This window comes from Rhinatrema bivittatum, chromosome 6 (assembly GCF_901001135.1).
Source record: "Rhinatrema bivittatum chromosome 6, aRhiBiv1.1, whole genome shotgun sequence".
NCBI classification, from domain to species: Eukaryota; Metazoa; Chordata; class Amphibia; order Gymnophiona; family Rhinatrematidae; genus Rhinatrema; species Rhinatrema bivittatum.
Window position 1 is genome coordinate 304,182,760 of NC_042620.1, and position 15,477 is coordinate 304,198,236.

General features: G+C 38.9%; 1 protein-coding gene across 1 annotated transcript in view; it reads right to left on the reverse strand.

Annotated features, from left to right (window-relative positions):
• Positions 1 to 15,477, reverse strand: part of DIAPH2 (diaphanous related formin 2) — a 2,404,298-nt gene that overhangs the window by 1,071,338 nt on the left and 1,317,483 nt on the right. Inside the window, exon 22 of the mRNA XM_029607438.1 lies at positions 4,698 to 4,937. Within this exon, the coding sequence (XP_029463298.1) occupies positions 4,698 to 4,937 (240 nt within the window). The remainder of the gene's footprint in view (positions 1 to 4,697; positions 4,938 to 15,477) is intronic.

Consider the following 15,477-nt stretch of genomic DNA (forward strand, 5'->3'; position numbering starts at 1 on the left):
CATACGATAGGAAAAGGGGTGTGTTTTTTGGTAACAGGCTGTTTATCGCAAAATGCTCTATCTTAGCACTTCGCATAGGTATTACCACAGACTGCGGTAACTTTCTTGCACTTGCGGTAAGTACCACAATTGTTGCAATTCCTACCTACAACCACTTGGGGGGAGGGAGGGAGAGAGAGAAAGAGAGAGAGAGACTAGCTATAAGGCCCTCCTACTAGGTAGATATTTATACCTCTATAGGAGGCCCACCTAGCTACTCGACGTGAGGATTAGGTATTAGTGTAGGGGTTAGGGACCACTTTGACATGCAGAGTGCGACATACGGACAGAAAAGTGCACTCTTGTGAAGATTTGATGACCTTTGGAGTGAGGAAACTCACCCAAAGATGAGATTTGTGCAATGTTGTGATAGACGATATACTTACCACTGTATTTATGTCTCAGAGTTTGGCACCCAGTTACATTTAATCGAGTTTATGAATGTCTCCCTAAAAGTTTTCCTGTCCACCTATGTTAATGTATTCCGCCCCTGAGGCGACTGTTTAATGTATTCTGCCCCTGAGGCGACTGTCTTAATGTATTCTGCCCCTGAGGCGACTGTTTTAATGTATTCCGTCCCTGAGGCGACTGTTTAGTTCCTTGTAAACCGGTGCGATATGTATGCTATATAGGAACATCGGTATATAAAAATTAAAAAAAATAAATAAATAAATGTTCTCTCAACCTAGCTTGAGGGACTCTCTCTACCTGGGTAACATCAAATTGCAAAGCTGTATCGCACAGTTTTAACACAGATATTAATCACACCTTTTTCATTTACTTTAAGCCGAGAGAGAGAGAGAAGCCCACTTGGCCAGAAATCCCGCCCAAAATTCCTCCCCTTTTCCTAATTTGCATGCGTTATGTTGTTTTCACATGCGTTAAAGGTGCTTTTCATATGCGAAAACGCCTTAACGCATGTGAAAACGCCATATAGCACTTTGATAAATGACCCCCTTAGATCTTAATCTTTTCATTTGTTCACACTTATAATGAAGAATCAAATTATTTTTATCTGAAACTATAGAGGACTGTAATGATGCTATACTATTAGATTGAACAACCAAGTTACTATCAATCTGCGCCAATGTAGCATCTACCTCCTTTAATTCTGATGTTACATCATATGAAGAGGCAAATTTGTGATACAGAATTAGAAATTGATGTCTCTATTCTGGCAAATATCCTCTAATGTTTCAAGGTTATTTTAGATGGATCCAGTGTCATCAACCCCAAGGCTCAAAACTAGAGGGTTTCACTGGAGATGGAATCGCAGAGATAGTGCCAGTGGAAACATAAGAATCAGTAGCTCACAAAACAGAGCCTACACCTCAGTATCAGATGCTAAGGGTTCCACATTTTCACTCTGCCAGGCTAACAAAGGAGAAGGTATGTACATTCTGGTAAACCTTCCAATAATGCACAAGGATTAGCAGGAGGAGATCTTTCCTCTGGGCTTAGAGTTAAAGTTGTCTAATTCTGTGCTCAAGTTCCCTTGCAGCGGTGAATTGGGCCTCATTACATGCTGATCCATGGGCCTTTTAAAGGAAGTAGAGATCTGGGACGAAAAGGTTTGACCTTTCCTTTTCCTTCCCATATTACACATGAAAAAAAATCTGGCATAAGGGGCATGTCCATTTGGCCTGCAGCTTAGGTGTGCCAGCAGCAGCGCTCCACTGCTTGCCACATTAAGAAGGTCCCAGAGGGTCAGGTGACTCAGACTCACAGGTGGCTAGATGATGCCTGCAGCACTCCCGGGCAGGAACAGGAAATCGGGTATCCTGCTGTCTGTGTGACTGGAAAGTTTTAAAAGTGCTGTTGAACAAGGGTTTAATGAGAATGATGATGAGTTAAGCTTATTAATGATTACAATTTTGTCCAGAGAATAGTTTTATTATTCTTTATAGGGGGTGTATATGTTGGAAAATTACCACAAATATTAGCTATCTTGTGAGAGAAATGAGGCAAAAATTTTGCTTGAATTTGCTGGAGAGTCTAAAAAATGTGAGATTTTAAAGGATAATGGAGACTTGATGATATGTGTATCTGAGCTTGAGACCAACATGGAAATGGCAACTAACCCAGAATCCTCCGCTATCTTAGCCTTTCTGGCTATGTGAACTTTAAATGCCCTACTGAGCCTGACCTGCAGGAATTCCAAGGACACCTGGACAGCAGTTGAAGCTGGCAACAATTTGTGATTCCTAATTATAGGGTCACAAAAGCAGAACGCAAAGGTTGCTAGAATGTTGGTTATAGGGGCAACATTAACAGGCGCATCTGTAAAAACAGCCTAAGGTGTAATGATTGCCCTGAACAGCAAGATTTAAACAGAGCAAAGGATTATCTAAAGAGTGATGGTAAATGGGCCCCAACTTGGAGAACTGGTCAGGGTAGTTTAGGGATACTGTATCATGCTGTTGACATGACAATTTATGTAAACGATTCATCAGGTGGTCACACAATTTCAGAAGTTCTGACCTAGTACTGTATCATATTTTGCCTATAAAAGAAGGATCAGTTCATGTATAAAATGAGATGCTGGTGGTCAGTTTGTCAGAGAAATGGCATCAGCATCTCCCAAGAATACTTATATTGCTAAATAAAAAAATATATAATTTCTACAAAATCTAAGTGTTCTTGTATCCCTGGGTAAGCGTCATAAAGTGTGTTTTGGCACTTAATATTGGTCAAATTATGAATATGAAAAAGTTGTTGTGGGCTTTGCATGGCATCTTTAAGACATTTTGAGAAAAAAGTTTTAAATAGGTAAAAGGGTGTTGCCTCAAAAACTGAGCTCCACCTCATCCACAACCACCAAACCCTTAAGCTCTCTCCTCCCAACGACCCTACAGCCACCTTCCTCACTTCACAGCCTCCTGTATGGAACCTTGGCTTTCTAATTGATCCACATCTAAACCTAAAAAAACCACAGTAACTCCGTCCTAAAAGAAGGCTTTTACAAGCTCAATGTTATTAAAAAATCTCAAACCACTCCTCCACACACACGATCTCAGAACCGTCATCCAATCCACCCTATCATCCAAGCTGGATTACTGCAATTCCTTGTACCTTGGCCTTCCCTACTCCACCATCAAACCCCTCCAAATACTACAGAATGCCACTGCAAGGATAATCATGAACACACGCAAATCAGACCACATAACCCCCATCATACACAAATCCATCCACATAAATAATTCCTCTTGGCTCAGCGAACCACTCCGATCCACACAATCCACCCGCCCCACTAGAGAAAATCTCAAAGGCACCCTACAAGTGCCACCCCTCAAGAAGGCCTGTCTCACAGCAACAAGGGACCGTGCTCTCTCAATTGCTGGACCAACTCACTGGAATGCCCTACCCACAAACCTCCACCTGGAGCCTTGCCATACTAAATTTAGGAAAATACTAAGTCTGGAAATGCCTGGTAGAAATCCATTCCACCAGGCATTTCCAGACTAACTCCATGTACCTCTCTCACCCTCTTCTCCTGCTTGGAGAGTCAAAGCGACTTGGAGCGAGTCAAAGATAATAATCTTTGACTCGCTCCAAGTAATTTGCATCATGTAAATATGTAAATGTTACCTCTTGAGTTATTGTTACTTCTCTAGTTCAATTTTCAGACTCCTCCTAGAGCCTCCTGCCCTTGTGTTTCTACTATTGTCGCTCTTCCACCCCTGTTCATTGTATTTTCCACCTACTGTTGAGATGTAAACCAATATGATGTGCATTCTAAAGTCGGTATAGAAAAGCTGTTAAATAAATAAATAAATACCCATGGGGAAAAAAGCCATTGAAAACTGCCCTTTCTGCATGTTGAAAAAAATACACCCACTGTTTTCAGATTTAATACATTTCCCCATAGGGGAAATGGGCAGTGCAAGGGGGTGAGCTGGTGAATGTACATTTGTGGATTCCCACTTGTTATTTACATAGAAACAGAAATGTAACAGCAAAATTAAATCATATAAACATATTTAGTTTGGCCATTCAAGCTAACTTCTCAGTTTCACATTCACTACCACTCCCTCAGAGATCCCCTATGCTTGAACCATGATTTCTTGAATTCAGATATTGTCATTCTCATCATCATCGCCATTGGAAGTCTATTTCATGCATCTACCACCCTTCTCTGTAAAAAAAAATATTTCCATAGATAACACCTAAGTTTACCTTCTTTCCTCCTTATTCAATAACCCCTTGTTCCAGTGCCTCCTTTCTGTTGAATAAGGCCCGTCTTCTGTGTCTTGGTACATTGGAGGTATTTGAATGTGCTATCATATCAACTCTATCCCACCTTTCTTCTAGGAAAATAATTTGGGATAAAGAATGCCTGTGGTACAGATGAATTAGGAATTTTTTTAATGGGAAGCTATATGAGGAACTTCCCTTTGAAAATTATCTTCTAGAACCATGGATATAAAGTACTTATGGGCATGCAAGTAGGACAGTCACCTTAAAAATTGCCCTCCTATATGCATGTCTTCAGGAAAGAGAAAACATTCCAGTAAGTTTTGCCTGTTTTACTGAAGTAATTTAACATGTCTACATGTTTAGCTTGGATAATTAAAAATGCTTTTTTTTTCAAACCTACTTTTAAATAAGTACTGTCAAGATAATGTCAGTCACATTAATTCAAGAATATTTGGTCTTACCTTGCAAAGAAAGCTGAGGTTGAAGCCCAGTGATTGTGCATTTCTGGAACCAGAATTCATATAGTTCCCCACCAACAGTACCAATTCTATTAATCTGTTAAAATTCTCACTCTTTTTTAGCTCCTCACAAGCTAGAGTGACAGACATTATGTCAGGCTTGATGTTGCTCACATGTTCTTCAAAGGTCAACTTGAACAGAATGCCGTTAAGGCGAGGCCTTAACATTTTCATTGAGCTCATCTGCAAGATATAAAATAAATAAAATTTAAAGCAACAAAAAGATTCTTCATGTAATGTAGACAAAAGACATGTAATTTCCTTTAAATAACTAGAATGATAAGCTATAATATTTTTGATAAACAAAAGATTGGTGTATTATAGTGAAGGGACAGTGGATGTGAAGACATTCTAGTGCATGCGTAGAGAGATAGCTCTCCTACCCCCAACCCATCCACAAATGTAAATGGAAAACTGCATTGCCAATGGAAAGCTAAGAAACAGCTTTGCCTGAAAAAGCAATAATGTAGCCTAAAGGAAAGTTATTGTGAGGAATTATAGTATAGCTTAGAAGAAATTATAGTTATACAAAAGTCTGTGTTTACTTAGATACACAGTGAAAAAATGTAACACTTGAGAACATGAAGATGCTCTGGCTAGATAGGACTGAAGAGCATTACAGTTTAGAGATAATGAAGCATATTCTGCTTTGTTAAGAAATGCTAAAAATATGTGTAGGTGACTTTTAGCATGTAGCTGCTTGAAAGCTGTATTTTTCCTTTTTAGTGGTTGAGATATAAAAAGAATTAAGAAAACAAAACTGTGACCACAAGCCAGATCCAGTATAGAAAACATAAAAACGAGTGAGTTGCATCATGACTTTGGAACAGATACATGAGTAGCTGTCCCGATCTGAACCCCATCACTGTTGTTCTCACATTTGGGGGAGACCATAGCTGACTCCCCAGTAGAGAAACTAAGTTGTCCTAATTGTCTGAAGGACACCAGATAGGGGACATGAACTTACCTGATCACTTGATTGCTCAGTTGAGCAACTACCAAAGACATATGTTTGTAAATACTAACTCTGTCTTCTCTCTCTCTCTCTTGGCCGCTCTTATAAGCGGTCCTAATATAATCACAGTTATCAGAATATTGTTTTTGTATATATTGCATTTTTATAACCACTGCATTTATACAGTGTATAGTATCTCTGTTTGCCTTATTTCCGCCTGGTTACAAAAAGGCAAAAATGAATACATTATGGTACCAGGAGTGAAGTGGATTGTCTTGTTGCCTGCTGAAAATATTGTACCATATTTTTAAATCATGTTCGAGAGTGAATCGTGGTTTTCTATTGAAAAAAGTTTGATTAAAACTAAAATTGCTGATAAAACTGGTCTTAAATATTAGATTCCACCCATTCTGCCCTTACAGATGCTGCCACTCATTGCTTAAGTCACCTTAAGTTAGGCAAAGCTGCCCCCTACTTTCAAGGCTGCAAGCAGTTGCAGGCCTCTTGTAAGAAACTTTCAGCCACAGTAAATGATTAGAACCTTCATTTGGCTGACACTGAATGAAAGGTAGAAAAACCTTCCAAACAGGTTCTGGTCTCCCTTACAGTACAGAGGAAGGAGATGTCACAAATAGTTCAAAGCGGCTATAAAAGCCTCTAATGCCAAGAAGGCAAAAAGCCTAATCAGTCAGGCTGAAAGGGGTTTAGTAATAATGGGAAAAACGATTACAGTCATAGAGGGGTAACAGGCTGCTGCCGATTGGAATATATAGAATTCAGATAGTGGGGAGGAGTGACAGACAAATATATCATGCAACCCCTCCGGTTTAGGAGAAAACCACTGACTCGAGGTACCAGGATAATGTCTGGCAGCTGACAGATTCTCCTGTTAAGGAGGTGAAAGAGAGAGCATTTCATCCTAAGGAGTTGTTACAGATGTTGCGGACCTTATATCTAGAATGGGGAGCTCCCAGTTCTGAGCTATTAGGGACTCCTTGCTGTTTCCATGACCTTGCCCCCTCACCCACCTCTAAAACCTGTATTGCATAAGGACCCTCATACAATACCAATTGCAGTCTTCAGAGCATAGTGATCACCTTAAGCACAGTAAAAAATGACATTTCTTTCAGCTTACTCCCATCCAAATAATATGTAACATAATCTAGAGGATCTCTAGCAGATGAAATGGCCATTTAGTATGGGGGAAACAGATTTATCTTAGCACCCCTATGAGGGGGCAGTAGGTGTTGAGTTCTCAGGCTTTATAAATCCCTGACACCATTTATGGTTGTGGAATATAAAGTTGACCCTCCTAAGGACAGCATGTTTCTTTGCTGTTCCATTTTTGGTTATTTTTCAGGGAAGTGTCCTTGGATCCATAATTGACATCAGGCTGAAATAAAGAACACAGGCTGTCTTCACTGTTTTTCTCATGGTTTATGTAAACATTTTTGTTGAGAAGGAAGAATTTTTTCCTCCATTTCTGCCTTTTTTTTTGGGTTTCCTCGTTTCTTTAAGGAACTTTGCTTTTGTTTTATCTGAATACCCTAGGGACAGGGACTCAGTTTTTGTCTAATACCTTTAGGAAGGGGTGTCTCCCACTGAGGGATAACCATAGGGCCCATCTATGTCCTCAAGGAAGAATTAATTCACATTCATTCCCTGGGAGAAAGATCTGGGATGAGGAGAAGATGATCAATGGCACTATTCAGGGGATGACAGTTATCTCTAGGAGGAACAGAGGAGGAAAAAGGAGTCAGGAGAATACCCTTCCAGTACTGCATTGGGGATGAGAGGATTGCTGAGCCACAGGATTGAAAGGATTGAAATTGGGACAACAATAACACCTAAACTGGAACTCATTCATCTCATCACAAAAGGACATGGGCTAGAGAGGCGGATCTGGCCCAGTTGTTACCCACAGTGAAAGCTATAGGGATAAACACTAGACCAGCTCAGAAAGCTCCTGAAAACATGAAGCTTGCTGCTATTCCATTTATAGTCCACCTCTGTACACAACGATGTAGAGAAACTATATCACTATATTAGTGATCATATGTGCATATATTGAACCAATACGTGCAGAATATAACATACTCACATATGTTTGCTATCAATTTTATAACACACATTTATTTGATGGGAGAGAAAAAAGGCTTTATGAGGAACCCTCCATTCAGTTAATCACGTACATTAGTATATTTTCAAACATACACATGTAATTGAAATGCCCTATTTTGTGTATCTTCATCAGTTTGCCCAGTGGTTCTACAAATCATCAGGACTTTCCTGGCTAGTCAGCCTGACCTTCCCCCAGGTAACCCATACTTCCAGGCTAGACGACATTAGACAATAATTAATATTTGAGATTATTAATGCAATATAATTAGCAGATATAAAAGTAGACAAGCAAGTCTGAAAATATGTATATAGGTATAAGCCACACATAGACATGCCCTCAATATGCTCACTTTTTTCAAGCATACTATTACACACATATGTAACCCATTTATAAAATATGGATTGTGCATAAATGCATCATATGTGCACGTATATGCTCTTTTTTTCTCATGTAACCTTTTTGGTCTTTTCCCTTTGTGGGTAAAGTATGCATGTATTAAAAGGAAATAATTTTCAATTGGAGTTATAGACATAGATGGGCTTTTTAAAATTACAACAATATACAGTTTGATACTTTTATATGTGTAACTCCTTTGAAAATTCATTCCAAAGCATACATAGCTTTACTTGTCAAGAAAAAGGAGAAGAGTTATGTGAAAGGAGGAAAATTATGCTTGAATATTACATAATTAAATTTCCATGTGTAGTTATTGACCTACAAATTTGCTTCAATGTACAATGTTCAATGCTCCGTGCACTAGCAGGATATTCAAAGGGAAACCAGAAAAATAAGGATACAGTAGACAAAGAAGAACAAATTCCACAAAAAGGATCATTATTTCCCTTTCTATGGATGTAGTACAAGTAAATGATAGTTTAGACAGAAGTAACTGAGAAACTATGAGAGTTAAGTTTTATGTGTGGTTCTTAAAATAGATCAAATATCCACAAATATATTGGCAAGATAATGACACAGGTAACGTTAGAGGAAGACAGAAGGATTTTAAGAGTTACTTTTATCACAGTGGGCCACGTAGTTCTATACTAACATAACTTTCATAGACTAAATAGGTGTATATACAGGTTCAGTCAGAGCATGGCCAGCTCCCCTGGGAATGAATCTGAAGCCTTACTGAACATACTGATGACAACAGCAATCCTCTCATACACAACTTGGTATATGACAAGTACAAATATATTCTCTCTCCCCAAACACATACCAATGTTATCATATATAAAAATTATAGACTGAAGAAAGACAGGCACATCCAGAAGTCTATGCAAGCTTTTAGAAAAAAGCATATAATACTCAAAAGGGTGAATTTTCAAAAGAGTTAAGTGTGCAAAAATGGCAAATACACTCATGTAAAGCATTGGAATGTCTTATTTTTCAAATGGTTCCCATGCGCATATATATTGGCCTTCACAAGCAAATACATGGGGTAAAAAAGTGGGCATCTTTAGGTATGTGGTTTATACGTACAGATGTAAGTTGCCTTTTTATAACAGATGTATGCTAATTAATTTGGCAGCTTATTTGCACAATTTTACACCTGATATCAGACTCATCTGTTGTTGGGGATAAGATCTGGAAGAATTGGGGGGAGTTCAGAGTGAAGTACCAAGAGGGACTCAATGTGCTGTCCTGAGTGAACTGGTGGAGGTATCAAACTGGTGATTTTAAGTACACACAGATTTTTAAAAAATATACCCACTTATGTGTATAAATCAGGGTTTTCTACAAGCAAGTGATATTTTTTTCATGCATATGTTTGTAAAATAGGTAGAGGAATTAAATGCTTTCAAATGCATTGCAGGCATTTGTGCATAACCAGATAATATGTGCGTATGCACAGTCATCAAACGTACTGAAAAAATAGGATGCTTGTAATGTTCAAAAACAAACAAAAAGGAACATAGATTTTCCTCTGCCATTAGAACACCTTTATGCTCTACAATCTGTAGTTTGAATTCTGTTTTTCAAATATAATCCAGTCCACAGGAATATGTCAGCATATAAACACCAAAGTCAGAACTGCAATTGATTGTTAGCTCTATTTTACATAGTTTTATTTCCAATCCAGGTTAGAAAATGTGTCACTACATATCTAGATGCTGCAGTATGAGCATCTAAAAGCATTTGTAATTCCCACCTTGATTAGGTGTCAGGAAAGCAGCTCTGAAATGATACTAGAGATCAGCTTCAGTTTACACAGAAAGCTTGGAGGATGAAATACTACTAAAGCATGTCATGTCAGGTGGATGTGATAAGAATTAACTGGATTCACACTTATGATTCACACATCAAATTTCCTATAATCCACCCTTTCCAGACAGACAGCTGTATCTTGTTGGAGTAATAGGATTTGAACATTTTTTGTGTATATTTAATTGTGCTCAGTCAGTACTAAAAACAGGAAGAACCAAAACAAATGTTTTTTCTCAAAACGTTCAGCTAATTTTTTAGTCTAACCTGTCCTCTCTTTCCATGAAGTTTCTGCAATTTTAATCCTTGTATATATACACACACACACACACACACACACACACACAAGTTATATGTTTCTATAATGTCACAATTAAGGAAAGACACGGTATCAGAAAAATCAGTGTAATAATTTTAATCCACTGTCTCTTGCCCGCAAAGGGCTTCAAACAATGCAAACACCAAAATATTTAGAATCAAATGTAAATGACTCCAAATGGCTGTAAAAGCAATACTTAGCTTAGTAGATTCACCGGCTTTTCTTAACTTGAAAAAAATTGCTGACTCAACATGACCCATGTTGGCCATTTTGAGTGAAGCGTCTCTTGGAATAATGATAATTCATTTATGAACTCCTGAGGAAGGCATATTTTTATATATTTTAAGTACTGCTCAGCAGTCATTTGGAGTTGTTTACATTTGATTCCAAACATTTGATATGCAGTTATGTAATTTTTTATGTATTTATGAATTAAGCTTTTTGATAGAAGATATGGTATATAATTTGAATCTGTAATGTTCAAATATTGATACTGTTTGAAGCCCATTGCAGGCAAGAGACAGTAGAATAAAATCCTTATACCAATTTTTCAGATACCATCTCTCCTTAATTACGACATCATAGAAACATATGACTTATTTTTATATACATACATTGGTTATTATTTAATCCCTACACCTCTTTATATTGTTTGGTCTTTTGTCTAGGGAGGTGTTGCTCTTTTATGTTAAATGTTAAGCATTGCCCACACTCTTCAAAATCTCTCTGACCATATTTTCAATCACATCCTTGATTTTCATAATAAACACCATGCAGATCCACCTATCTCCACTGCCAGTCTATTCTAAGTGAATTGAAATTCTGCAGCTGAGTTCATATTTCACCCTTGCTCATTTATTCACACAATCCTCCTTCTTAGTCAATGCTACTGGCTTCCATTTCCCTTTTGGATGAATTTTGATTTTAACCTCTGCTTTACAAGAGCTTACATCTGTCAGTTTTACTTCATCATCCAGTCTTGAAACTCCTACTAGTAAGAATAAAAGACAATTACACTGCTGCTAGGAGATTTTACAATCTCAGACCACCAATCTGCAAACTACAGAAAAGAAACAAGAAGAACAGAAGAAGTATTCTGAAGAGATAGCAGTCCCTTACACATTGTACATAATATAGGAATATGTAGGTGTTCATAGAGATCGTAATTTTTAAATGAATTTCCATAAGTAAAACAGTGCTCTACCAAGGACATGGCTTGTTATAAAACTGCCTGACAATATGTGGATAAATTCATGTGCATATGTCCTGTATGCATGTAAGTTTACCAAGACTGAATGGGTATTTCCACGGGTGGAGGTTCAGGAGGGATATGAACTTAAAACATATACTTCTGGATTTTTTTTTTTTAAAGTATGCACATCAATTCTCCTGAAAAAATATCTGTGTAAAACTTAGCAGGTGTAATTCTGTGTTGGTAGTTTTGGAGAGGTAATTTTTAGAGCAAACAGGTATATGTACAAGTTTGCTTTGAAATGTGGTGCAATATATGACTATACTCTCCGACTTTCTTATACAAGCTGCTACAAAATTATCCAATTTTCATACTCCATGTGATATTTGCAAGTCAATGGATACAAATAACCTGCAGGCCTGTAAGTGTGTTTTAAAATGTTAAACATCTCACAGTTCTGAAAATCCTGTGTTAGGCCACATTCTTTACCCCTTGTATTTCCAGGTTCAAAATAAGCAGTGTAAAGAACACACAGGAATTTCAAAGTTTACTGAGCCTGCTTCTTTTCCCTACAGAGACAGGGGAGTAACTTTCAAAGAGTATTCCCCCCCCCCCCAAGCAAGTAAACTCCATTATTTACCTACAAAAAATCCCTTTGAAAATTGCCCCCATAATAATTAATCACACATTCAAATAAATGACAGGTAGAGGGTAATTTGAAAACTCACTGCATAGCAGTGAAGGCATAACTGCTGAAATCCCAGGCATGAGCATTAAGAAGGTTCTGGGCAATTAAAAACAACAACAATAATATGGTTAGGATCATCTAAGAACTCTCGGCTTAGTTCCATGGAACTCAGTGATCATTCTCTAGAATCTTATTTCTTCTTTATTTTGAAAATTAAGCCTTAAAGTGCAGCATCTGTAACGAAATAACTAACAGGCTGATATAGTACAGTAGACTCCGGTGGAGCGTACTGTTAGCCCAGGTTTGGACGCGCGTTTTCGACGCGCTAGCTTTACCCCTTATACAGTATCGGCCTGTAAGAGTGCTAACTCGCAAAATAGGACAAAGAGGTGGCAAATTGATCTAGGCTGATAAAGCAATGCTTTCCATGAAGCTCTTCAGGTGAGTTGCTTGCTGCATTATGACTGCTTCTGTGAATGGCAGTGGTACATTGACAAGGAAGTTGTATTTTGAAAGGGATTTATGAGTTACTTGTCTATCAGACAAAAAATAAAATTCAATACATTTCATTTTTTCTGTTGATATACAATGGACATGCAGACTGAGGATTATAATTATGGGCTTAAGTTTGCATTGAAAAATTGCTTGGAAGTGGCCAAGAATGCGCAGACATTAACGTAAATAAAATATACCTCCTCTTTGGTAAGAAAACCTTTCTGCATGGACTTATACGCATATTTTTTAAAATCAAAATGTATGTGAGCGGAAATTTTGCCCTGGAATACATTTGCTTAGTTTGGGCTGAATTTTTAAAAGACTTAGCTCGCCCGAAAATGGCATATACGCGCAAGCAGTATTTTCCATACAGGTCACATACATACTTATATCCGCATTTGTGAGCAAATGTAAGCATGAAAAAAATTATCATGTTAGGTATACACATCTAAATTGCTATATTATAAATCACATTGGCACAATTATCAAAACTGCACAAATATATTCATTAGACCTACTTTACATGCTAAGTTAAAAATTGTGTGGTCTTTTTGAACTAGGAGTTTGGTGGGCTGACTTCTCTGGTAAACAGACATGGCAGCAGGCTAGAAGGAGAGGTAGATGTGGGGGCTAAATGGCAAAACCTTGTCCAGAACTGTGTACGATATGAAGGCAATTTTAATCAGGAGACTTATGCAGGCATCTAGAAGAACCTTTCATTGAAAGACACAACATTGGTGATAGGGTGTGTGAGTGTGACTGGGACAGATTGAGCCATACTGGGTATGGGGGAATTAAGTGATTGAGAACCAAACTTCAAAATGACTATATGCAGCTTTTGGAAACTCAGACAGTAGGTCACTCTTTTTCCAATTGGAAAGAATATTATGATGTGCAACTATGTGAAGGAAGTCTAAAAGCTTGCATTGAGTGGCTGAAAGGGAAAGAGATGGATGGGCCCCTTTTGGATGGCACAACAGTTGAGAAGGGAGAAAACAGAGGAGAGGGAGGAGGAAGTACCCCCTTACAGAAAATCTTGTTATGATACCTATATCCTCTCACAGTCAGGAATTCATGACCGCTTCCAGGAAGGACACATCACCAGGGGCTGACTTCTAAGTAGGAATGCAGATCTCACTACTACCAAATTGGAACTAATCTCTTCTCTTTCTCTCCCTTATATGTAGTAGATGGAGTTACAGCATAAGCCGAGAAGGATTTTACCAACTTTGACCAGGATACTGTCCCATTGCCTAATATTAATGGATATCTAATTCTGCTTTCTCCCCTACATATAATACTCGATATCACTCAAAATCTGCCTCATGATCTCACTAGCTAACTCACAGATCACAACAGATGCTTGCTACAGCAGGGACCACAGGCAAACCAGGGCAGTCATCAAGATAGCCTTTGGACTACTCAAAACATGTTCCCACTGCCTGAACAGATCTAGGGGATGCCTTGTCTATAACCCAACAAAGATCTGTGATATGTTTTCAGCCAGAAGGATTAGATGATCATTTGAATGAAGAGGAGGAGGTGGAATATGACATGAGTCAGGAAAAATAGCAGGATATATATATTATCAGACTCAACAGCAGGATATACAGGAAAGGACTCTGATGAAAAGACATTTTTGAGAGCAAATGTGCATTTATTTATAATACTGATATAAGTGCAGAAAGAAAAACAATAATACTTCCTTGACTGAACTCTCTTTTTGGGTGGAAGCTCCAGTACCTTCACCTGTCCCAGTCTTATGCTCCCCCACATCAGTGTCTGCTCATAGTTGATGGTTAGAGGGCATAGAAACTGGGGGAAGTAGTGGCGATGAGGGAGAAATAGCTGCAGGAGAGGCATGGAAGGCTGCATTGCTCCAGCATGGGAGATGTAAGGTTGTGACATAGTGACATAGTGAGGGCAAAGGTAGTGCCAGCACCATTTTGAATACTGGCAATACGGCCCGAGTGCAGGAGGTCGCTGCTGGACCCCTGCTGGACTTTTGGCAAGTCTTGTGGGGGTCAGGAGGCCCCCCAAGCTGGCCAAAATTCCCTGGGGGTCCAGCGGGGGGTCCGGGAGCAATCTCCTGCACTCAGGCCGTATTGCCAATATTCAAAATGGCGCTGGCGCTACCTTTGCCCTGTCACATGGTAAGGGCAAAGGGCCTTGGCGCCATTTTCATTAATGCAGCTGATAGCCCGGGAACAAGATCATTCCCCGCGGCCCCCCTGGACCACCAGGTATGTGTAAAAGGGTTTGGGAGGGGGGGTCGGGAGAGTGGGGGAGGCTAAGGGGGTAATTTTAAAAGGTCGGGGTGGTTTGTTTTTTTTTATCGGCGCGGGCCTCACTAAAAAAAATTAGTGATGTGAATTGGAATCGGAACCAATCCCAATTCACATCTCTAACGATCAGATTCCCCCCTCCCAGCCGAACCCGGTCGTTAAAATGATCGGGCACACGATTCACATCCCTAGTAGTTAATGCCAGAGGGATGCTAGTTTGTATCAAGAGAGGCATAAACAGCAGGGAAAAAATGGTGATAATGCAACTGTACAGATCATTGGTGAGGCATCACCTGGGATACTGGGTTCAGTTGTGATGATCTCATCTCAAAAAAGATAAGGACAGAATGGAAGTGGTCCAGAGAAAGGTAACCTAAATGGTGATGGGTCTGTACAGAAAGCCATATGAGATGAGACTAAAGGACCATAATATGTATCTTGGAGTTGAAAAGAGACAGGGGA